Source organism: Equus przewalskii, chromosome 4, assembly GCF_037783145.1.
Source record: "Equus przewalskii isolate Varuska chromosome 4, EquPr2, whole genome shotgun sequence".
In the NCBI taxonomy this organism is placed as follows: Eukaryota; Metazoa; Chordata; class Mammalia; order Perissodactyla; family Equidae; genus Equus; species Equus przewalskii.
In genome coordinates, this window is record NC_091834.1 from 104,662,433 (window position 1) to 104,686,726 (window position 24,294).

At 40.2% G+C, this 24,294-nt stretch overlaps 1 protein-coding gene across 6 annotated transcripts in view; it reads left to right on the forward strand.

The window, feature by feature from the left end:
• DPP6 (dipeptidyl peptidase like 6) overlaps positions 1-24,294 on the forward strand; it is a 987,445-nt gene that overhangs the window by 659,720 nt on the left and 303,431 nt on the right. For all 6 annotated transcript variants that reach the window (XM_070616959.1, XM_070616961.1, XM_070616964.1 and 3 more), the window contains one exon: positions 10,056-10,150. In XM_070616959.1, the coding sequence (XP_070473060.1) occupies positions 10,056-10,150 (95 nt within the window). The remainder of the gene's footprint in view (positions 1-10,055; positions 10,151-24,294) is intronic.

Genomic DNA, 24,294 nt, shown 5'->3' on the forward strand with positions numbered 1-24,294 from the left:
AATTAGGGGCAAAAAAAGGAGAAGAAGATTGGCGACAGTTGTTAGCTCAGGTGCCAATCTTAAAAAAAAAAAAAGATATTCCAGGTTCATTTTGTGCTTTCTGTGCCTCAGATCTAGAAACATGCATTTCTTCAAAGATCCCTTGTTCTTTTTAGTGAGAATAATGCTTAGAAACCAAAATCTGAGTATCTGGGACAATCATGAACCTTGTCCCTTTCTGTGGACAAAACTAGCAAATATATACTTTAAAAAATAAGTAAATGTATTCCTCTTGCTATTTCTGATATAAATATAACGTCACAGGGTTTTAACTTGTAACTGAACTTCATGATTTTAAATGTGGATCTATTTCTCTTAAAGAGAAAATTTTATTTCCTCATAACATTTACAGAATTACTTATTTTCTTGGAATCATGTCTTATGGTACACTGCTGTGATTAATGTGGAACTTTACTCCAGCCAGCATGCAGTAGTTACCATCCGGCTGGCAATGTTAATTCTGTGTCCTTAAGTCAGGGAACGTGGCTAACTCATGGTACATTCCAAAGGTCCAGCAGAGCACCTGGACGTGGTAAATATTTTTTTTGAATGAATGAATGAAATGTCCATTGGTTGGTTTTTTTCTTTGAGTTTTGCTTTTTATGCCCACCATTTCTCTCCTTGGAAACTCCTACCTTCTCTAAGCACATTCTCGTGAAAATAAGTTGCTTATCTACGTTTAGTGAAATGCATATCATTTCTTTGGTGTGTTTCTTCACCATCTCTGTCCGCATGCTTCCCTGGTGTGTTGGAGCACTGTGTGCAATACACATAGTTCCAAAGGAAAGGACTTAGTTACCATGTTCTGTACTTTTTTTTTTGGAAATATCATAAGTTTCAACACAACCTCAAAAAGAGAAATCCCTTCAGCATTTTCTTCACACTTATACTCCTACTTTTTAATCCATCAAGTCTGATGATGATTATGGGAACTCTGGGTACCACATAACCTTGTGTTCTTTTTTAAGGTATTGTGACATTTGGGATATTCTGGAAATATTTTTTAACCATTTAATGATTTTTTCCCCCACAGCCGTCACCTTCATTGTCTGTAGGAGTGGTGGCACATAATTGGCAAGAGCAATCTGAAGGTCTGCCCGCCACCTTTTGAGGACATCCTTTGGTTTTCTCTTTGATAGCCGTGGCCTGAGAAGGGTGATTTTTCCAGATTAAAGATAAACGATTGAGTAAACTAATTTGATTCTTTGGGAATCAAATATTATCACTTATTATAACCTTCTAGATAGTGCTGTCCAAAAGACCTTTCTGCGGTGATGAAATGTTCCATACCTGCAGCCTCCGATACAGCACCCAACTGTTGTCTCTTCCTGTAATGCATCAGGCAGACCTTACTATTTGGAAGCCAAAGCAAAAATCTCTCTTGGCCAGAGGCAATGTATGTACACCTGGATTGAAGACTGTCATTGATTACTGCCATTTCACACCCATGGCTCCTGACTTTGGAGGCAAAGATTGCAGAATTTTAGCTTATGGCCCACTGGTTCCTGGAGAAATATGATGAAAACCCAAGCCACTAACTGCCTGCAGCCAAATATCAGATTAGTTCTATAAGCACAAGTTACTGTGAAAGCCCAACAGGAGATAAAATGTAGGAATGAGCCAACATAGCTTTATTCTCATTATAGCCGCATGATTTTTTTAAAACTACGTGAACTTTAAAATCAACTTTAACTTATTATAGAAAATTTTAAACAAAGCAGAAAGATTAATAAATAAACTCCCATGTATCTATAACCCAACTTCAACAATTATTTCCTATTGGCCAATCTTGTTTCATCTGTATCCTGACCTTTTCTCCTCCTCCCATGTTGTCGAGAGGCACACCCCAGATACCATATCATTTATCCTTATATGTTTCACTATGTACATCCTTAAAGACGAGGACGTCTTATCTTGTTAAATACAAGAGCATAACCTCCATGTCACACTAGAAGAGAAAAATAAACCCCAAACCAGAACAAGAGTTTCTCAATAGCATTAATTCTCCCATTAATCCTATTAACAGCATTAATTCTCCTATTAGTGTTTAAATTTCCTGTTGTCATATAAATGTCATTATTTATTGAAGAAAATAGGCCATTTTCCCTCCGGTTTCTCAGAGTCACCTATTTGTATCTGTAAGGTCTTGGTTAAAATGTTCCCCTGTCCTCTGTCTACTCTAAAGTCTAGTTGGGTCTCGTGGCTTGATTGGATTTGGGTTCGTCCTTTTTCATAGCACTCCTTCATCAACAGTGTTGCATTCTTCCTTGAGGAGGCAGTTAATGCCGGTCGTCTCTCATCCTGTGGTGTTGGCAGCCCTGGTGATCCATGCTTGAACTCGTTGAGAGCTGCAAAATGGTGATATTCTAATTCCATCAACCTTTTGCATTCAATAACTGCAATACTTTTATATGGTGAAGCTCCCCTTTATCTATAATTTGGTTACCCAATGACAAAGTTTATATAGGAGAGAAGGGAACTTTCTTGGTTCTCTCCTTTTTATTTAACAGCTTTTAAATAATATATTGATTTATAAGCATCCTCCAATTATGATCAGTTGAACTAGTTGTTTCTTTAAGTATCATTTTAAATTCATGAACTTATACAGAGATAATGAGCTTCAATCCATTGCACTGATTCTTATTGATGCTCAGAACGGCCTGTCCTTGGCCAGTGGGAGCCTCTTCCGGTTGGTTTCTGAGTCATTCTGACATGGTCCTAAAAGACTTTGATAACTTCCTTGGTCTGTGTTAATAGACTTCCTGTCCCAGACCTGGAATCAGCCATTTACAGAAGGAATCCTGGTTTCATTTGGTGGGAAATGGTATTTCTAGACTTCAATGTGGGTGCTAGGACTACAGATCAGTTTTTATATTTTATGACCATCACATGGATATTGACTCTCTTAGGAAATATATGCTTATATGTTACTTGGTAAAAATATATACTATGTGTTGTCAGAACATACATGAATACAAGTAAATTAAATCTGAGAAAAAAAAAGTAGGCAATAAGTGTAATAGAACATTATTTCTATTAGAAGTTATTTAAAATTAAAAGATCATCATCATGGGGCCAGCCCAGTAGTGTAGTGGTTAATTTTGTGTGCTCCGCTTCAGCAGTTCAGGCTTTGTGGTTTCGGATCCCGAGCGCAGACATGGCACCACTCATCAAGCCATGCTGTGACAGCATCCCACATACAAAATAGAGGAAGATTGGCACAGATGTTAGCTCAGCGACAGTCTTTCTCACCAAAGGAAAAAAAAAGAAGATAATCATGAGAAAAATCAAATTTACTCCATTTACATATGTGCTGTTTCAGAAATTAAAATCTATTCCTGTCCAGTGATTCTTTGTAATATTTATACAATCAAGGATTAATATACTCTTCAAACCCACCAACATGTACAAATTCTACTTGGCAGTGAGAACTAAATGATCTCAATTGTTGAGAAGTCTATAATACCATAAAATGCCCTCATACATTTCAAATTTTTTCTTCATGGGTGATACCTTTGAAAGCTTTCTAAAAATACATTATTCTCAAGCAAAAATAAGCAACACATAAAGCCAGCTGATATATGAGACTCAGAGTGAATGACCAGGATTCTCTCTTATTTTTGGAAGAATAAGAAAAATAATTTGTTGCATCGCTATATATTTTTATATCACAATTTCAGGAAACAAAATAGAATGAAAAGTAATCATCTTCCTGGTGTTAGCTATCAATGCAGTTTATTTCTATTTGTTTCATTTTTTTAGCTTTGAATAATTAAATGCACAGAACGATTAAATTAATGATATATTGTAAATGCAGAGCACTGGACACTTGGCATATGAGAAACAGCCAGTGGTGGGTGGTGCTGTGCAAGCTTTTCTTCGGGAAATCTTCTCCTAAGAGCCCCCCACTCTCCAAGTCTTAGAACCCCCACAGAGCGTGTCTGTGCAGTTTGATCTGCAGAACTCGGAGCATTCACATGCACTTCGCACTCCCCTCTGTAACGTCTTGCTGCCCGCAGTGACTGGGTGAGAGAGCTCTCACAGAATCTCATGAACAGGCACAGAAGGCCTGATTTGAGGGAACCGCCATGTCCACCCCCACTTTCTTCGACTTCCCCTCTGATACGACCTTGTCAGCCTAGCACAGTCAGTCCTACTCAAGTGGTTCTGCTTTTTATCCAACATGTAGGTTGGCTGTTGGGTGAATCTGACTTGGGATAGTATTCATTTGGTAAATTCATCATACATTTTTCAACACCTGACTCCCTATTAGTCGTTGTACTAGGTGTTAGAGATGAGAAGCTAAGATGTGGCCTCGTCCCTTGAGAATCACACAGTCTGGCAGAGGAGACTGAGTTGTCACAGACCAATGACTAACACGCTGTGATGAACATAAAACAGGATGAATGGAGGGTGGAGCATCGCAGGAGGAAGCAGAGAGGCAGGAAACGCATGATGCTCTTTAGGATGCTTGATGGGGGATGGCAGAAAATCAAAACAGAAAGAGAACCCCAGGCCAGGAAGGACCCTGACTGTCAGTCAGGCTAAGGGGTTTGGACAAAGGAGCCAGAAAAAAATTTGAAAAAAAAAAAAAAGAACGCTTGAAAGAGAATGTGGCCTCTTTTTAGAGTGGTCTGCATAGCGAAGAGAACCAAGGGAGGTCCCATTAGGAGGCCGCTGGAGGAGCCCATGGTGGGGGTGATGGCGGAACCAGAGTAGCAACACTGGAAGCGAAGAGCAGAGGTGATTTGAGAAGCCTTCAAGAGGAGGGATATGCAAGTGAGGAGTAGAATATTGAAGACGAGAGACAAAAGGAGACATAGATGACTCCACAGCCTCTGCGGAGATAACAGCAGCTGACACACCCTGAGGGCTTGCCTCCAGCTGGGCATTACCTGTAATACAGCACATTGCCTGTATTACCTATATTATTGCATTGAATCTTCACGTGAACAGTATAATTACCTTTAAAAACAAAATATTATTTTATGTATTCTACAAATGAGAAATTATTTTTTAAAAAGCATTGTTAGGGATAGAAAATGTACTTAAATAAGAAAAATTGTAAATCACCAGGAAGATATGGAAATTCTAAATTTGCCTAATCTAATAAAATAGTTATAAAATATATAAAACAAAATTTGGAGGATCTAAAGGAGAGAATTAGTCAATTCATCCTTATTCTAGAAAATTTTGACATAATGTTCTTATTTAAGGGAAGGTTGAGCAGACAAAAAACTAGCTAAGAAAGGCAGTTTAACAATACAAGCAGCATGGTGAATTTAACTGACATATATAGAACTCTGCATCTTACAATTAGCGGATATACATCTCTCAGGAAACCTTTTACAAAAATGGACCATGCATCAGTCCACACACCAGACCCAACATATTTCAAAGAATTAATAATACAGGTTTTCCTGACCACAATGTAGGCAAATTACAAGTCAACAGCAGAAAGATAATAAGAGTATTACCCACATATTTGCAAATTAAAAATTCTAAACAACTCATAGGTTGAGTAAGAATCATGACAAAATCTAAAAATGCATAGAACTAAATAATAATGAAAATACTACCCATTAAAACTTGTGGACTCAAAGAAGGAATTAAGGAAATTTATAGCACCAGTTGTGATTATATCAGAAAAGAAGAAATGCTGAAATTAATTAGCTAAGTGTCAAACACGAAAGTTAAGAAAAGGTGGGTAATGAGATAAAGTAGAGCAGAAATTAATAAAATTGAAAGTAAAGATACAATACAATTAAGAAAGCCAAAAGTCGTTACTTGAAAAGGCCAAATAAAATAGACATTTTTTTCTTGTGTAAGTGACAATAAACATTCAGATAAAATACAAATAAAAATACTTGAAGAGAGGGATGTAGAGACATATCAGAGATTAAAAGTATAACTAGAGATTTCTGATTCTGGGTGTGATGCACCAACACCCGAGATGATCCCCAGCCCCTGCAGAAAACAGCTTTAAGACGTGAGCTTAGTAAAAACAAAGCAGCTGCGGGAAGACACTGGCGAGTGGACAGAAGCAGACAGATTCTGCAGGGGAGCCTCTTTCAGGAGGCAAGACAGGGTGTTAACAAGTCAGATCCCATCTCCAAGGCCTTAGCCAGCAGCTCAGTGCAGCCTCATGGTGCGCACACTGGCAGCAGCAGTGCGCCTGCAAAAATACACAGTCTCTCTTGCCTGGGGAACCCAGAAAAAAGAAGGCAGAAATAAAGGAGTGCTGAAAAAGTGGGGAAAACCCAGAGGAAAAGATCCAGAGAGGGACTCCCCTGTCACTGCCTTGTGGCATCTCTGATTGACCCATGAACCATCTGTGTTTGGAGAGAATCAGAGCAGTTCAGCTGAAGGTAAAGTGTCTGAGTTGAGAATGAAGATGCTGCCCAAGAAACGAAGTTGGCAGTCCACGCCTAGCAGAGAGAATTACCTGCTGCAGGAAAGTGAACAATTGGAGAATTGGAGAATACCAAAACCCAGAATGTCTAGAATGAATGTCCGTGATATCTAAGATATAACACACAATTATCTGACACACAAAGAACCAAAAAGACCCAGTGGAACATACTCTCAATGTAAAAGAAAATTCAGTCTGACCCCGAGATGAAACAGATTTTGGAACTGATAGACAAGGATTTTAAAGGAACTGTTATAATTATCTTCAATGAATTAACACAAGCATGTTTTCATTGAATGAAAATCTCAACAGAAAAATAGAAACAATAAAGAGAACCAAATGGAAATTCTGAAACAGAAGAATACAAATTTTGAAATTAAAAAATTTACTGGATGGACTTGATGCCAAATGATTATGACAAAGGAAAGACAAAATGACCTTGATGATGGATCAATAAGAATTTTTCAACATGAACAAAGAGAAAAAAATTTAAAGGAACAGAGCATCAGGGACTGTTAGATAAAATCAAGCTGCCCAGTACATGTGCAACTGTAATACCAGAGTGAGAGGAGATGGATAAAGGGGTAGCAAAAACATTTGGCAAATTTAATGGCTAAAGATTTGATGAAGACATCAATTTACAGATACAGGATGCTCAGCAAACATCAAAGAAACACAACGAAGCCCAGTCTAAAGTGCATCACAGTCAACTGTTGAAAACCAAAGGCAACAAATAAGTCTTGAAAACAGCAAAAGACTAGGGCTGGCTCCGTGGCTGAGTGGTTAAGTTCGCGTGCTCTGCTGTGGCAGCCCAGGGTTGGGATCCTGGGCGTGGACATGGCCCCGCTTGTCAGGCCACATTGAGGCGGCGTCCCACATCCCACAACTAGAAGGACATGCAACTAAGATATACAACTCTGTACAGGGGGGTTTCGGGAGATAAAGCAGAAAAAAAAAAAAGGAAGAAAGAAAACAGCAAAAGAAAAATGCTGGGAAATAACTATTCAGTTAATAGCTGATTCTCATTAGAAACCATGGTGACCAGAAGAGACTGGGACAAAGTTTCAAAATGCTAAAAGGAAAAAAACCTCAAACTATCAACCTAGAAATCTATATTAAGAGAAAATATCCTTCAAGAATGAAAGTTAATGAGGCCAGCCTGGTGGCATAGTGCTTAAGTTTGCACACTATGCTTCAGCAGCCCAGGGTTTGCCAGTTTGTATCCCAGGCATAGACCTACACACTGTTCATCAAGCCAAATAGAGGGAAAAGGGCACGGATGTTAGCTCAGCAACAATCTTCCTCACCAAAAAAAAAAAAAGTTAATTGAAGACATTTTCAGGTAAAACCAAATTAAAAGAATTGATTGGGGGCCAGCCCGTGGCACAGCAGTTAAGTTCGAACGTTCTGCTTCAGCAGCCCGGGGTTCACTGGTTCGGATCCTGAGCGTGGACATGACACCGCTTGGCAAGCCATGCTGTGGTAGGCGTCCCACATATAAAGTAGAGGAAGATGGGCACGGATGTTAGCTCAGGGCCAGTCTTCTTCAGCAGAAAGAGGAAGATTGGCGGCAGATGTTAGCTCAGGGCTAATCTTCCTAAAAAAAAAAAAAAAAAAGAATTGGTTGCCAGCAGATCCATACAACAAGAATCCTAAAGAAAGTTCTTCAAGAAGTAGGAAAATGATACCCAGTGGAAACTCAGATCCTTAAGAAAAAACAAAAAGCATCAGAAATGGTAAATAGTGGGTAAATGTAAAGGACAATTTTTCTTTTTGTCTTCTCCTTAATTTCTTTTCAACTCTGCAGACTGTGAAAAAGTAAGACTATATATTATGATCCCTAAGACAACCACTAAAAAAAATGCAAAGAAATACAGCTAATCATAGGGAAATTAAAATTCTAAAAACTATTCAACAATAAAATGAAAGCCAGGAAACAAGAGGCAAAAAAGAAGTAGAAGAGACAAGAAGCAAAGAAAACACCCCGGAAATGATAGACCAAGCTCAGCCACAGCCGTGATTTCATTAAATGTGCGTATGGAACATTTACCAGGCTAGGCCAGATTATGGACCATAAAAATGTCTTTATTAGTTTTAAAAGATTGAAATCATGTACAGAGTATTCTTTGATCCAGTGAATTTAAATTAAAAGTCTATTAAAATAAGAGGGCCAGAATAACTCTACATATTTGGAAATTAAACAACACATTTCTAAATGATCATCAGGCCAAGCTGACATTACAGGGAAAATTAGAAATAATTTGAACTGAATAATAATGTAATTCAGCATATCAAAATTTGTGAGATGTAGCTCACACCATCCACAGAGGGAAAGTTTTAGCTTTAATAGTTTTATTAGAAAAGATGGAAAATCAAAACAAAGGTGTAAGCTTCCGCCTCCACAAACTAGAAACAGAAGAGAAAGTTAATGCCAAAGCAGGTAGAAGGGAGCAATGAAAATGAGAAGAACATCGATCTATGAAGTAAGACACAGAAAGAATGGAAATGAGAACACGGTTTGAATTAATCCAGTCTGCACGGCGTTTTTCATTCACCGACTGACTGTAGTGTGACGAGCGTTTACCATCAAGCTGGCTCAGTGTTACCACCTCTGCTCAGAAAGACAGTATTTTTCCTTCTCTCTGTGCGCCCTGCCCTGCCTGTTCATCAACAACCTTACTTTCAGATAGTTTACCCTTTCATTCGCAGTGTGTGTACACTCACACACACCCCGCTACATGCATACTGTCCAGTGGAAGTGTTTTATTAATTTCCTAAGGGGATATTTGAAATCTTGTTTGATTATACAAAGAGCAGTGTCACTGAGGACACAGTGTCTAGATTCAAAGATATGCATGACAGCGAAATGGCCGATTCCTCCAGGAGTAGCAGAAGACGCTTGTGGACAAACTGAAGACAATTTCGCAGGATATGGATGTAGGTGTACGCGTGTGTACATATACAGATTTCACCCCAAAGTTCAGATAAAAGCAATTGGTCCCTTTAGTGCCAGTTATCTTCCATCCCTTGCGGTAGCAACTTTCTTAATCTGCTCTGTGTGTCGACTCTGTGTGTCCTACCCAAGAAAATCCTAGAATGTTCTAAAGATTTTCTGGGTGTATGTGCTTGTGCTTTGTATGCCAGTGTGTAGAGCAGAGAAAAGATTCAGCGAGAAACTGCACGTGAGGTAATATTGAGAGGAGCTGGATGTATTTCGCCATATGTGAAGGACTCTTTGATGAAACTCAGGATATATATATTTTTGGAACTAGTCAATTTATTTTATGTACATGTCGCTCAAAGCCTAGTCGAGGGGCCAGCCTGATTGACTTTGCATGCTCCACTTTGGTGGCCCGGGTTTCACAGGTTCGGATCCCAGATGCAGACCTACACACCTCTGATGAAGCCACACTGTGGTGGCATCCCATATACAAAGTAGAGGAAGACTGGCACAGATGTTAGCTCAGCAACAATCTTCATCAAGCAAAAAGAGGACGATTGGCAATAGATGTCACCTCAGGGCCAATCTTCCTCACCAAAAAAAAAAAAGAGGCTAGGTGAGTTTCTTGATTTTCACAGTTGCTTTTTATTTCCTCTCTTATAGATAAAGAATTCGTCTACAGAGAACAGAAAGGGAATGTGATACTACGGAATGTTGAAACAAATATGTCTACAGTGTTAATAGAAGGCAAAAAAATTGTAAGTACTCTCTTTAATGACCAGGATAATTTCACTTTTCCCTCCTGCGAGTTGATAAAGCAGAAAATGACTTCAGGTTTCAACTTTTAGTCTAGCCCAGCAGAAGCAATAAACTTGTAATGCTGCGGGTGGAGGGACCAAGGATAACGTGAAATTGAAACCACCCTAATTTAATGAGATGAAAGCACAGTTTCTTTCCGTGTAGGGGAAATTTCTCTGCAGGTGTTGGAAACAAGTGTTGCATATGATATATAATTGAAAGATCAAGTCCTAAGCCTTTCCACATTTACAGAACAATTGCAGTAACGCACAGAGAATGCTTCAGGAGGACTTACTTGATCTTGGGTTTTTTAAAAACTCATCTCCACCTGCACAGGGAATATTAATTTAGGCACTGACTGTACTTACTCTAGTGACATTAAGTGATGTTTATGCTTTAAAACAAGTACTGAGTAGATATGAATGCCCCTGCTTTATAATCTGGAAAACCTGTTTTCCCAAAGAATTAAATGACATTAAGATTTGGAGTTCAGGTACAGTTGAAGATATTTATTAAAAATATTGACCGAAGTTAGTACTAAAAATCAATTAAAAAGAATGAACTTTTTTTTTTTTTTTTTTTTTTTTACAATATGCTCATGCTCATTATTAGAAGGTATAAATCTCCAGCTTTAGGAAGTGGATCATTTTCTTGTCCAATACACTGGGAAATTAAAGGAAAAATCTAAGGCGAATTCCAGATTGGAGTGATCATAACACGCCTCCGGTGTGAAACATCGGAATCCTAGACTCCAGAGATTAGAGGAGACCATAGAGAAAATCAGTCAGCTGCCTGGTTTTACGGCTAAGGACCCTGAGCAGAGCTGGTGGGGAGCTTTCCGGAGCTCGTTGCTGACTGGGTGAAGATTCAGGTGGTCCCTGGAGCCTCCATCCCAGGGACAAGAAAGGATGGCTCCTTCTTCCTGCCGCCCCATTTCTGGACCCACAGAAATGCTGCTCTCCCTTCCTTTCCCCCTCAAGAACATTTAACTCACTATTTAAATTCTTTCTTTTTTTTTTCTTTTTTTTGGTGTACAGATACTTTTTTCTTTTGAAAAAAAGCCTTTACTGAGGTTTACTATTAAACCCTTTACGTAGCCTGTTTGCTAGTGTAAGGGAAGCCAGGTGAGGTCGTATTACGGGGTAGTTCCCCAAATTACGGCCTCATTGAATTAAATAGTATTCTGCAAGGTAAGACTCAGAAAGAATGTGCCAGCATTTTTGCATTACAAAATCATCTTTGGAAGAATTGCTCCCCTAAGGAAATCAGATTCAACTCGCTTAAAAATCCTGAAGTTGCAGAAACGGTTTTCTAATATTAATCGACAGGAGAAAACGATCTGACCGTTGCTGAGGGTAAGTTCGTGGCAGCATGAGGATGTTATCGATGTTTCCTGTGAGGATGTCAGTTTAGTAAAAGCGGGTGCTGTACGTACAGCTGCACTCAGGAATGAAATACAGGAATCTGAACTGCCTTCCCTTCCTCAAATCAATAGCCTGTGATGGATCATATGTTTTAGCTGAAGTTGTTTTACCCAAGTATTAAGGTGACTTCAGAAACCGCCTTAGGTAAAGAAAAAAGTAGGACCTTGTCTTGCAAATTGGCTGGCTTTTTCCATAGAATGCAGTCTTTTTCTTCTTAAAATGTCATTTATTCAATTAAATTATTAAAAATATGTTAAAAAACATTTATTGAGCACCAAATGTGTACAGCCTGATCGATACTATTCATGATCATGCCTAGTTTATTCTTGTCTCAAAGCTACATTTGAACGCTCGTCTGGTATAGTGGTTCAGTTTCCATGCTCTGCTTCCGTGGCCTGGCGTTCGCAGGTTCAGATCCCAGGCAAGGACCAACACACCGCTCATCAAGCCATGCTGTGGTGGCATCCCATGTACAAAGAATAGAGGAAGATTGGCAAAGATGTTCACTCAGTGACAATATTCCTCACCTAAATAAATAAATAAATGAATAAACAGACCTGAAGAGAAGGAAAAAGAGGAAATGTCATTTAGGTGCACGGGTCATAATTTAGAATACAGAAGCTCCGGATTTAAGTTCTGTTGAGCCCATTAGTCATTGAAACTTCTTGTGCTTCAATTGTTCCATCTCCAAGTTGGACCTAGTGTTTCTCCCACCAGCCTACAACGTGGGTCCCCTGTGAGATCCAGCCATGGCATATCTGTTCCCCCTTTGTGTTTCCATGAGCAAGTATTGAGCATGTAAAGCATGGCGTTCCGAGGGTCCCGAGTTCATGGGATCCTCTGTGCCAGCGAGGAAGAGAGCGGGCTGGAGAGAGCAGGAACGTGAACAGTGGCTCTCAGGCATTCCTCCGCCTGCCTTTCTGATGCCTCACTAGATGGTCTCTTATTTGAAACCCAGAGCTTTGAGATTGGTTAAATGATAAAGGCAACCTGCGGAAAGAGCTGTGCTGCACGTAAGGCCAACTGTAATCTTTAGGTTGGTCCGTGAAACACCCCGAAACTTGTGGAGAAATGGAAACGAAGCAGGGAACGCTGTGGTCAACAGAATTGTAAAATATTAACCCACAACCTTGACTTCTAACCTCATTCTCTTTCCCCAGCCACTAGGAACAGACCCTTCATACACAAGGTCACATTAGGATATCCAAGCCTGTTTGCCTTCAGCTTGGCTTCCTGTGACCCACTCTGTCCCAGATGGGTCAACGAAGGGGATGCAAATAATGCAGACACTACCCGATCCAGCAGAAAAGCTTTTAAGAGAATCGATGATTATGCAAATGCAGGGCTTGTGCTGGGCTGGGCTTACCAGGATGTGTCTCATTTGCCCCAAACAACTTCCTCTGACAAAAGTTTTTGTTCATTCATCCTTTATCATACCTCCAAATGGTAGAAATCAGATCATGAAATACTTCAGAATACCACAAACACTTTAAATTGCGAGTTCATGTCTACATTTAACATTCTGTGGTGATTACATCATGGTTCACACTTGGTCTTGAATTCTTTTGTTTTTTATATTAATATTTTTGATATTGGGATGTTTTCAGATCCTTATTATTTGGTAGCGCATCATGTTTGATGGTATATAATAATTGATTTTTAGGAAGCATTTATTAAAATATCGTAGTCCCTTTTCCTATTTTTTAATATTTTGAGGTGTTTTTCATTTCTACAGAGAAGGAAATCACAAGTGTGTCTTCTCTGAAAGAGCCCTCATCGCTGTCACGTCTGCTCCTCAGCTTTAAAGCTTGTCCGGGCAGGTTCTGCCTTTGACTTACTTATGTCTGCTCCGCAGTACTTAGCATGGTGACCTGCACTTAGTAGGTGCTTCATGACTGTGTATTTTATAAATGAATATAAAAGGACAAAACAGAGGCGAGCGGTTTCCCAGGAGCATCAGTGTGCTGAGAGGTTTGGGGGTGGCTCAGCACTGGGGTGCGACCTCACGACCTACATCCCCACATTGGAACGCACTCTGCTTGGTAGCCACAGGCCCTCAGGCCAGTTGAATAAGCGCTGTGCCCTCTGTCCTACCTTCCGGAGCCTTTGAGGACTCAGTGAGAGAATGTATGCACCGTGCTACAGTGTGGGCACAGGTCACATGTTGCAGACTGTTGGGTTGGCCTAGAGAGCCGGGCGGCTCAGGGCTCGGGGGGACGAGTGGGCCGGTTCTAAGCGGCAGACAGAGTGGAGGACCAAGTCCACAGCAGCCGAGGAGGGAAGTGGCTCGACTGCGAACTCCTTCCCTGCGGGAGTCGGGTCTTGGCTGCTGCCCAGGGGGAGGCAGGGTCTTCCAAGCTGGGAATTATTGCAAGGAGCACTCTCTCAGATTTCTAAAAATAAAGAAAAACTCAAACTTAAACTGACTTTCACTTGAATTGCATATTTGATATACCCCAAATTCCAGGACATTGTATTTTATTCTTATTTTTTAAATAATTTAAATGTCGATGTATTTTACTTTTGTGCTCCTATAAGACTCGTGAACAAATTAACAAGTTTTAAAAAGACCTTTGTTATATTATGTATCTCATTTTTTTCCCCTGAAAAATGAAATGTTACAAATATATCTCATGGCCCAAACTGGGTTTTTGGATATTTGGACAATGGCTGCCTGGTTCCTGGAAAAATCTCATGAATTTTTTTCTCTACTGAGTAGAACCCGACTTCTTTCTTCCTTCCCAACCTCCCTGTCCCTCTCTCTCTTTCCAGTACAAGTGCATTTAAAATGTGTTTACTACATTTTTCTGAACTTAATTAAATAGATTTCATGGGGGCTGTAAGTCTTAGGGAAGCTTAGCAGCGTCTCTCCAATTCTTCTAAACCCAATAGAGCAAAACTTCTCACAAGGACGAAGTGTTTAGGCTTTGCTTGAGGTTTAGATATTTATAGCCAGAATAATCTTTGGAGATTTGTCATTTAAACTCTTCTTTTCTCGGCTGAGGAAACCAAGGTCCATGAACAACTTTGACTTGAGCTCCACATCCAGCGCTGATCTCACACTGGTTCAGGATAATTCACTCTATTGACCAGTGACATCCACACTTCATATCCCCTTTTTGTTGGTAATACCAGTAGTGACAGGAAGTAGTGAGTGATACAGCCATTCATTATATCTTTTAGGTTGTTCTCCGTATTTGGAAAGAATGTATCTTGGCAATACATTCAAGATTAATAAAAATATTTATGCATTTTCACTCATTCCAGGGAATTTTTCATAAGTAATCTAAGAAGTAAAAAAAAAAAAAAGTAAAAATACCTGACGCTAGAGAAATAAGTAAATAAAAATAGATGAAATATGATGTGGCCATTAAAATAATAGTTATGGAGGCTATCTAGTAATATGAAGAATATTTATGCTGTTAAATTACACAGAAGAATACAATCTTACACTGTAGTTAACGAGTGCCACCATCACCCGTGTGTATGGAAAAGGCTACAAAGTGAACGTTGAGCCATGAAAATAGTTCATCTTGTCGGGTGGTAAAATTTTGTATATTATTTTCTAGTGAGATGATTTCCATAATTGCTGTTTCAATGCCATTTATTCAATAATTTTAATTAGATTTCTAGAAATTCAGCCTCACATTAAAAAGAGATTAGATTTCCTCCAGTGATGAATATGTAAGAGCTGTGCATGGTTCCTGGAAATGCTTCGAAGGGAAAACAAGTAAATAAAAAAAAAAGGTATCCTGTTGTTATGCTGATGTCACGTTTTCTCACTTTTTATGTCTTTACTTGTTTTAATTACCAATCTACTTGTTTTTAATTACTTATTAAAATTACTAAATTTACATTTAAATAAAAAGTCTTTTGTTTCTCTAAGTTATGCTCCCCTTTGATTTTATGTAATTAGACATTAGAATTTGAATTTTTATCTCAGTCTCTAAAAATTAATGAATTCTGACTCCTCACAGAGAGAGACATAATTACATGTATTATTAGATGCATTCCGGAATCAAGGAGAGAAATAGTGTTTGTGCAGAGGGACCCCAGCATTTGGTTGAGAGTGGAACTTGAGACCACTTTTCTTTTTTTTTTTTTTACTTCATCCGATGTTTTAGACTTTCACTGTTAATTTTCACCTCACTGCATCCTATTTCGCTCCATTTCCATCAAGAGCTTCCTGTGCGCGTGTCCTCGAGTCTGGAGGCGGAGGGAGCGCACCTTCCTGGGCATCCTCACATCTGCTGTCCCCAGAGCCCCGCGGGCGGTGGCTGAGGGCGCAGGGCTCGTGCAGGGGTGCGCCTGGCTGGGCCAGCCCAGCCTCCGGCCACGTGGACTCTGCCTCACGTCCTTCCTGTCAGCTGGTTCCCTGCGCCGACGGGCCCAGGCTAGAGCTGCGTGTAGGGCGGGCGGAGGCCGGCGGGCCAGCAAGCGCATCCCGCCCGCGGCGCCGGCTCTCAGCGCACAAGTCGAACCGGGAAGGCGGAACAGCCCTGTGTTGTCTGCAGTTGAGCGAGGACACGCTGGCGCCCGCCGGGCCCACTGAACTGTGTTGTTTGGCCCACAGAGTGGTTTTTGGACAAACTCTAAATCCAGATTTTTGGCTTCTCTTGAAAAATAAGAAGATCTGGCAGCAGCGAGACCTTATTTCTCACAGATAGCAAATTTTGGCTGGTGGAGCCGGGTAGCAGATGGCCAGTCCCACAGGGACTGCCGCACTGACATCTAGACAGACTGGCCTCTGAGTTTCACCCCATGCTGTCCAGAAACAACAGGGCGGCAGAAGAAGCAATGTCTTTTGCACGAGCGTTGTGGGAAGCCACGGTACCCACCATCGCTGTGTGTCTGTGTGTCTCTGTGTCTGTGTGGCCTGTCTCTGCTCTGGCCCTGGGGGTCTGTCATCTTCTTCCCCTTGTGTCTCAGATGATCTCTTTCTTTCTGCGCCTTTTTCTTTCTTTTCTCTCTCTCCCTTTTCTTCTCCTACTTCTTTTATTAAAAGATAGAACAGGGGCCAGCCTGGTGGCTCAGCAGTTAAGTTCACACGTTCCGCTTCGGTGGCCAGGGTTTGCAGGTTCGAATCCCAGGTGCCAACCTACAGGCCGCTTGTCAAGCCATGCTGTGGTAGGCGTCCCACATATAAAGTAGAGGAAGATGGGCACGGATGTTAGCTCAAGGCTAATCTTCCTCAAAGGAAAAAAAAAAAAAAGAACAGAAAACAAAGCTGTTGTTAATTACTTTTAGTCTAATATTTGTTTCATAGGCTCTTCTGTTTTGTTTCATTTTGTTTTGTTTTGGTGAGGAAGATTCACCTTGAGCTAACATCCGTTGCCAGCTTTCTTCTTGTTTTGCTTGAGGAAGATTACTTCTGAGCTAACATCTGTGCCAGTCGCCCTCTGTTTCTTTTGCATGTAGGACGCCTGCACAGCATGGCTGGTGACTGGAGTAGATCTGTGCCCAGGATCCAAACCCGTGAACCCAGTCTGCCTAAGCAGAGCACGTGGAACTTGAACCACTCGGCCATGGGGCCGGCCCCCCTGTTTTTGATTTTTAAAGTAGTTGAGTAGAGTATTTTACACTTGTGTCTTTGAAAGACCTGAAAAGAAACAAGCGGCTTAGTCTTTGTGGCCCAGACCTGGTCTTCCCTGTAGGTGAGGGGTGGTCTGGGGCACTAATGCCGTCTCACCTGTGCTGTGTCAGTGGATGTTCAGGAGTGTCCTCTCTGAGCAGGCCTGGGCTGACGAGAGGAGTGGGTGGATACAAGGATTAATAAAACATGGTTTTTACTCTAAGATGGCTTTCAGCTTAGATCTCAAAGAAGTAACTGAATGAAATATATTCTGCAATAGAGGCCCCATATGTGACGAGAACAAGGTGAGGAGAGAGAGAGAGCATTGATGCCAGCGACAGATAAGGGTGTGAAAAGGGAGTGTTTCAGCAGCCCCTGACAGGTGACTACAATCTGGAGACACGGAGAATGGTGCCCTGCGCAGACTGAATGGGTGAAGTGATGAATGTTTCATGTCCGGTGTGGCACATCATCTTGTTCTGGTGTAGGTTGTCTGGAGGGGTTGGAAGGTTGTGGCATAAAGGCCCAGGAAAAAAATGGAGAGCAAGTTGTCAAGAACCTTACTTGGTGGTCTAGTCTTCTTTTTTGTTTCTGAGGAAGATTTGCCCTGAGCAAGCATCTGTGCCAATCTTCTTCTAATTTGTATGTGTGTTGCTGCCACTGCATGGCTGCCAATGAGTGGTGTAGGTCCACAGACGGGAACTGAACCCAGGCTGCCAAAGTGGAGCATGCCACACTTAACCACTAGGCCACAGGGCCAGCCCCATTGGCAGTCTAGTCTTTACTCCGTAGGAAACTGGAAAGAATAGGATTTTTGAGGACAAGTCTCTGTGCTTTAGGAAAATGACTCTAGACCAATAGGAAAGGGGATTTAGAGAAGGGAAAGATTACAGGCAAGGAGCCCACAGGGGCTGCCTCAGGTCCAGGTGGAGGTGAACGAGGGGCTGGCTGAAGGCAGTGCCTAGGAAAGCACGAAGCGGATGGGTTTAAGTCGCGTCATGGCGGTGAACGGAGAACAGTGGCTGTGTTCTCTGTGCAGGCAGGTGAGACTGAAGCAAGAGTCTGTGTTGTCTGGGGTTTGAGCCTTGTTAACAGGAAAAGTGGCGATCTCGGAGACCTCAAGTCGGGGAAAGTAATGGAGTGTGGAGTGGGAAACCGAGGCTACTTTGAGGAAGAAGATGCTGCAAGGTGCACACAGGATGAATGAACTAACCATTGACATCTGAGTGCTTATGATGAGACCAGGCTGCCCTGGACGCTCTACAAACGTTATCTGATTTGGTAGAAACCCTTCGGAACCCTTTGAACGGCGGTACTTCATTATTCTTATTTTACAACTGACAAGACTGAAGTTTGTGGAGATTAAAATACAGGCATACTTTGTTTTGTTGTGCTTAGCTTTACTGCGTTTCACAGATACTGCATTTTTTACAAATTGAAGGTCTGTGGCAACCCTGCATCGAGTAAGTCTACCAGTGCCGTTTCTCCAATAGCGTGTGCTCATTTCATGTCTCTGCGTCACATTTTGGTAATTCTCTCAATATTTCAAACTTTTTTACTTTTATTATATTTGTTACGGTGATCTGTGATCAGTGATCTTTATGTTACTCCTGCAATTGCTTTGGGCTCCACAAACTGCTCCCATATAAGACGGTGAACTTAATCCGTAAACGTGTGTGTTCTGACTGCTCCACCGACTGGCTGTTCTCCGTCTCTCCCTCTCCTGGGCTTCCCTGTTCCCTGAGACACAGCAATATTGAAATCAGGCCAAGTAATAACCCTACAATGGCCTCAAAGTGTTCAAGTGAAAGGAATAGTCACACATCTTTCATTTTGAATCAAAAGCTAGAAATGATAAAGCTTAGTGAGGAAGTCATGTCGAAAGCCAAAACAGGCCGAAAGCTAGGCCTCTTGTGCCAAACAGTCAAGCTGTGAACGCAAAGGAAAAGTTCTTGAAGGAAGTTAAAAGTGCTACTCCAGTGAACACACGAATGATAAGAAAGCAAATAGCCTGTTGCTGCCGTGGAGAAAGTTTCAGTGGTCCGGACAGAAGATCAAACCTGCCACAGCATTCCCTTAAGCCAAAGCCCAGTCCAGAGCAAGGCCCTGGCTCTCTTCAATTCTGTGAAGGCTGAGAGAGGGGAGGAAGCTGCAGAAGAAAAGTCTGAAGCTGGAAGAGGTTGGTTCGTGAGGTTTAAGGAAAGAAGCGTCCACAGAACACAAAAGTGCAGGTGGAGCAGCAAGTGCTGACGTAGCCGCTGCAGCCAGACGTCCGGAAGATCCAGCTAAGATCACTGATGAAGGTGGCCGCACTGGCAGATTCTCCATGAGGATGGAACAGCCTTAGCGGAGGAGGATGCCGCCTAGGACTTTCATAGCTGGAGAGGAGAGGTCAACGCCTGGCTTCAAAGCTTCAAAGGACAGGCTGACTCTCTTGTTAGGAGTTAATGCAGCTGGTTTGAGTTGAAGCCAATGCTCACTTAGTGTTCTGAAAATCCTAGGGCCCTTAAGGACTATGTTAAATCTACTCCGCCTGTGCTCTATAAATGGAACAACAAAGACTGGATGACAGCACATCTGTTTACAACACAGTTCACTGAATATTTTAAGCCCACTATTGAGACCTACTGCTCAGAAAAAAATATTCCTTTTGAAATATTACTGCTCATTGACGATGCGCCTGGTCATTCAAGAGCTCTGATGAAGATGTACAACGAGGTTAATGTTTTCACCCCTGCTAACACAACGTCCATTCTTTAGTCCATGGATCGAGGAGTAATTTCAACTTTCAAGTCTTATTATTTAAGGAATACATTTTGTAAGTCTATCGCTTCCATGGACATGATTCCTCTGATGGATCTGGACAAGGTAAATTGAAACCCTCTGGAAAGGATTCACCATTCTAGATGCCATTAAGAACATTTGTGATTCATGGGAACAGGTCAAGATATCAACATTAACTGGAGTTTGAAAGAAGTTGATTCTAACCCTTCTGGATGACTTTGAGGGGTTCCAGACTTCAGCGGGGGAAGTAACTGCAGATGTGGTGGAAATAGCAGGAGAACAAGAATTAGATGTGGAGCCTGAAGACGTGACTGAATTGCTGCAATTTCATGATACAACTTTAACAGATGAGGATTTGCTTCCTATGGATGAGCAAAGCAAGCAGTTTCTTGAGATGGCATCTACTTCTAGTGAAGATGCTGTGAAGGTTGTTGAAAGGACAACAAAGGATTTAGAATGTGACATGAACTTAGTTGATAAAGCAGCAACAGGGTTTGAGACGATTGACTCCAATTTTGAAAGAAGTTCTCCCGTGGGTAAGATGCTATCAAACAGCATTGCATGCTACGGAGAAATCATTAGTGAAAGGAAGAGTCAATGAACGCTGCAGACTTCATTGTTGTCTTATTTTAAGAAATTGCCACAGCCACCCCAAGCTTCAGCAACCACCACCCTGATCAGTCAGCAGCCATCAACATGGAGGCAAGACCCTCCACCAGCAAAAAGATACAACTTGCTGACAGCTCAGATGATTTTCTTAGATGCATTTCTTAGCAATGAGGTATTTTTTAATTAAGGTATGCACACTGGTTTTTTTTTTAGACATAATGCTATTGCATACTAATAGACTACAGTATAGTGTAAACATAACTTTTTATATGCACTGGGAGACCGAAAAATTCGTGTGACTTGCTTTATTGCAATATTCGCTTTTTTGTGGTGGTCTGGAACCAAACCCGTGGTATCTCTGAGGTGTGCCCGTGACTTTTTCTGAGTCCACTTTTACATAGTGGGTAGCTGAGAGTCTTAATAGCTGGACTTGGCTTTGTCTAATTCCAAACTAAATTATTTCTAGGTTGCATAAAGGATCCAGCTGCAGCCTTTGTTCCTGTAGTTATTCACACAGGCTCGAAGCCAGCATCCCGTGGCTGAGAAGGGTGCCTCAGCTTCAAATGTTTTGTTCATACCTGAAAGCCCACCATTACATTTCACAGGATTATTCCTGGAGACCACTGCAGAGCACCCTAAAATAAAGATTAGAGATGCAAAATATTGAGTCAGGTTAGACTAGTGCAAAAAATGCGGATGCAACTGAGTACCCTGGGATTATTATGTATGTTCGAGGTTAGGGAAGAGCTCAGCGTGTGAAACCATCTGGAAACTTTTCCAGTGCTAGGTCTTTAATCGCCCCTTCACTCTGTTCTGTAGAAGCTGCATTTTCAAGTCTTCCCTGTCTCTCACAAGCAGTGCTGGGAGAGGCACCTCGATCTGTCTGATGCCAAATTAAACACTTTTTAGGTGAATTAAGGGCCCGGATGCAGCCATGGCTACATCCGTAAGAGAGTTACCAGGTCCGTACCTTCTCTTCTTCCTCATGGACTGGGAAGGGGGAGATGATGAGCATCCGTTTATTTTAAGTTTCACATGTTCCCACAGAGCTGCACGTAGTGTCCTCCTATAACGCATTTAACCTTTTCAGTGTTTGGCTTTTGTTTATCATTTCTAATCTTTTATATTTACTTCTTTTTTTCCTTTATGAGGAAATTATTTTCATGAGACACCCTTTGGATATATTTATGCTTTCTACTCTTCATTTTCCTTCTATTGATAATTTGGAGCATTCTATCATTTCCTCTCTCTCTCTGCCACTGATAGCCACCTTTCTTGCTCTGCCTGTATAATCACATACCTCTTTGTCTCTCACATGAAAACAAGACGCCAACCCTTTAGATGCATGTCTCACCAGAAACATACCTAAAATTTTATATATATAGGATTGTTGTACATGTAGACCAATATTTTTTAATGTCACAATAATGTTATTAAAAATTGTGTTAATGATTATAACCAAATATTGCAAAATGTAAACTATACATCAATCTGATTAGTGAGTATAAATGCAAAAATTATAAATAAAATATTGACAAGTAGAGTTCAGTCATGTATGAAAATCATAATATGATCTGAACAAGTGAGGTGTAATCATAACATCAGCATTTAAATACCAGGAAACCAATCAATAAAGTTCATTACAACTACAAAATAACAGAAAAATCTTTATGATTATACCACAAGATGCTGAAAGGGCATCTGATAAAGTTTATCAGTTACTCCTAGTAAAAATTCTATGTAAGATAAGAATGAAACACTGCTTAAATGTGATAAAAACTATTTACCAAGAACCAACTAGCAGTGAAAACCATTCTAAATGGCAAACAGTAAAGCTGTCCTAATTATGCTCAGGTATCAGGCAGGAATACTCACCAGCACCATTAATATTCAATATGTTCTTGTAGATAGTAGGAAATGCAGTATACAAGCAAACTAAATGGTTGGAAGAGGAACTAGAAAATAAAAGAAACAATTATATCTCCTCTTCTGATAATAGAATTCCATCCTTAGAAAACTAAAAGACATTAGTTTTAAAAAATACTGTAATCATAAGATGTCTTAATATGGCTGAATATGAGAAATATATAAATAAATCAATAGCGTTTCTGCTAACTAAAGTAAGTACCTAGAAGTGGAAATGCAGAAGCTATTCCATTCACAATAAGAACAAGAACTATAAAGACACCTAGAATAAACCTAAGAATAGAATAAGGGTTAGAGTAAAGCAAACTATAATCTAATTGAAGATTTGACAAAATTTAAAGGTATATTATGTCATAGATAAGAGTACAATATTAAAAATATTAATTCTCTTAAAATTGACATTCAAAATTTAATATGATCTTAATTAGAACTTTGAAAAAAATTGTGTTGAACATTTGTTAAAATATCTTAATTGTCATATGTAAGAATAAACACCTAAATGTAGCCACAGAAAGTTTGAAAATGTATAGTAATGTGAACTCCTTTACCTGACATCAAACACATAATAAAGACACTGTACTCAGCTCAACTCAATAATAATAATAGCTCATCCTTTTGAATACTTGCTATACATTCTAATTACTTGATTGAATTTTCGCATCAACCATGGGGTAGGTACAGATATTATCTCCATTTTACAGAGGCAGTGAAGATAAGACATTTTCTAAATTTCTCATAGTAAATAGTGTAAACAGAATATGAATCACAGGCTGTTTGAATCCATGGTACAAGCTTAAAACTATCAAATTTTGCATAGGAATACATAGAGAGCAGTGAAAGACTAAAGAATTCAGAGGTATTTTCTGACATAAGTGAGTATTGGACATATGAAAAACACAGGGGAAATGAGCACATAATTAGAAAACAATGCTGGCATAGCTAACTCTTTATCTACGAGGAAATAATGTCTCATTTCAAAAATATACAAAATTAAATTCCAGTTGGATTAAAGGATTAAATGTTAAAAAGAAGCCATCATTTGGTTTGTCACAAAAGAGAGAAATTTTTAAAAATATGAAATCCAGAAGCTATATAAAAAAGATAGCCCTTAATTAGCTTACCATATAAAAATTTTAAATTTTAAAATTAGAAAAGACAAAATCCATAGACAAATAATGGACAATATTTGCATGTAGGCAACAAATAAAAGACTAATATCTACAATCTACAAAGAGTTCTTCTAAACTGATCATAAAAAGACAAATAGTCTAATAGAAAATAGACAAAAATATTGCAGGACTAGCCTTCAGGCAAATCTGAAGCCAAGGCCTGTTTTCTTTGGGGAATTTTTCTTTGAATCAAACAGTCTGGGAGCAAATATTTAGGAAAGTGCTAGGTGGTTTTTGCATACGTTATTTGCACCTGATGAAAAGGTGGGTGTACAGCCTATATTTTCCATAATCAATGGGATCATGGGGACTGAGATGGTCAGAAATGCATGGAACCATACCTAAGAGTAGCAGTGACAAGCTTCTCATGGAGCCTAACGAAATTCTCACTCTCCTGGATGGTATCATTAGCAGCTGACCCTCCATCAAGGAATGTGACCTATAGTGGTTTCTAAGTGTAGAAAGTTACATTCTTTGCTTGTTTCTATTGGTATTATCTTTATATCTGTATTGCCACTCTTGTAACAACTGAGGGTGTATTTATTCATTTATTCAGCAAATATTTATGGAGCATCTCTTATGTGCCAGTCACTATTAGGCACTGGGAATATAAGTGTGAC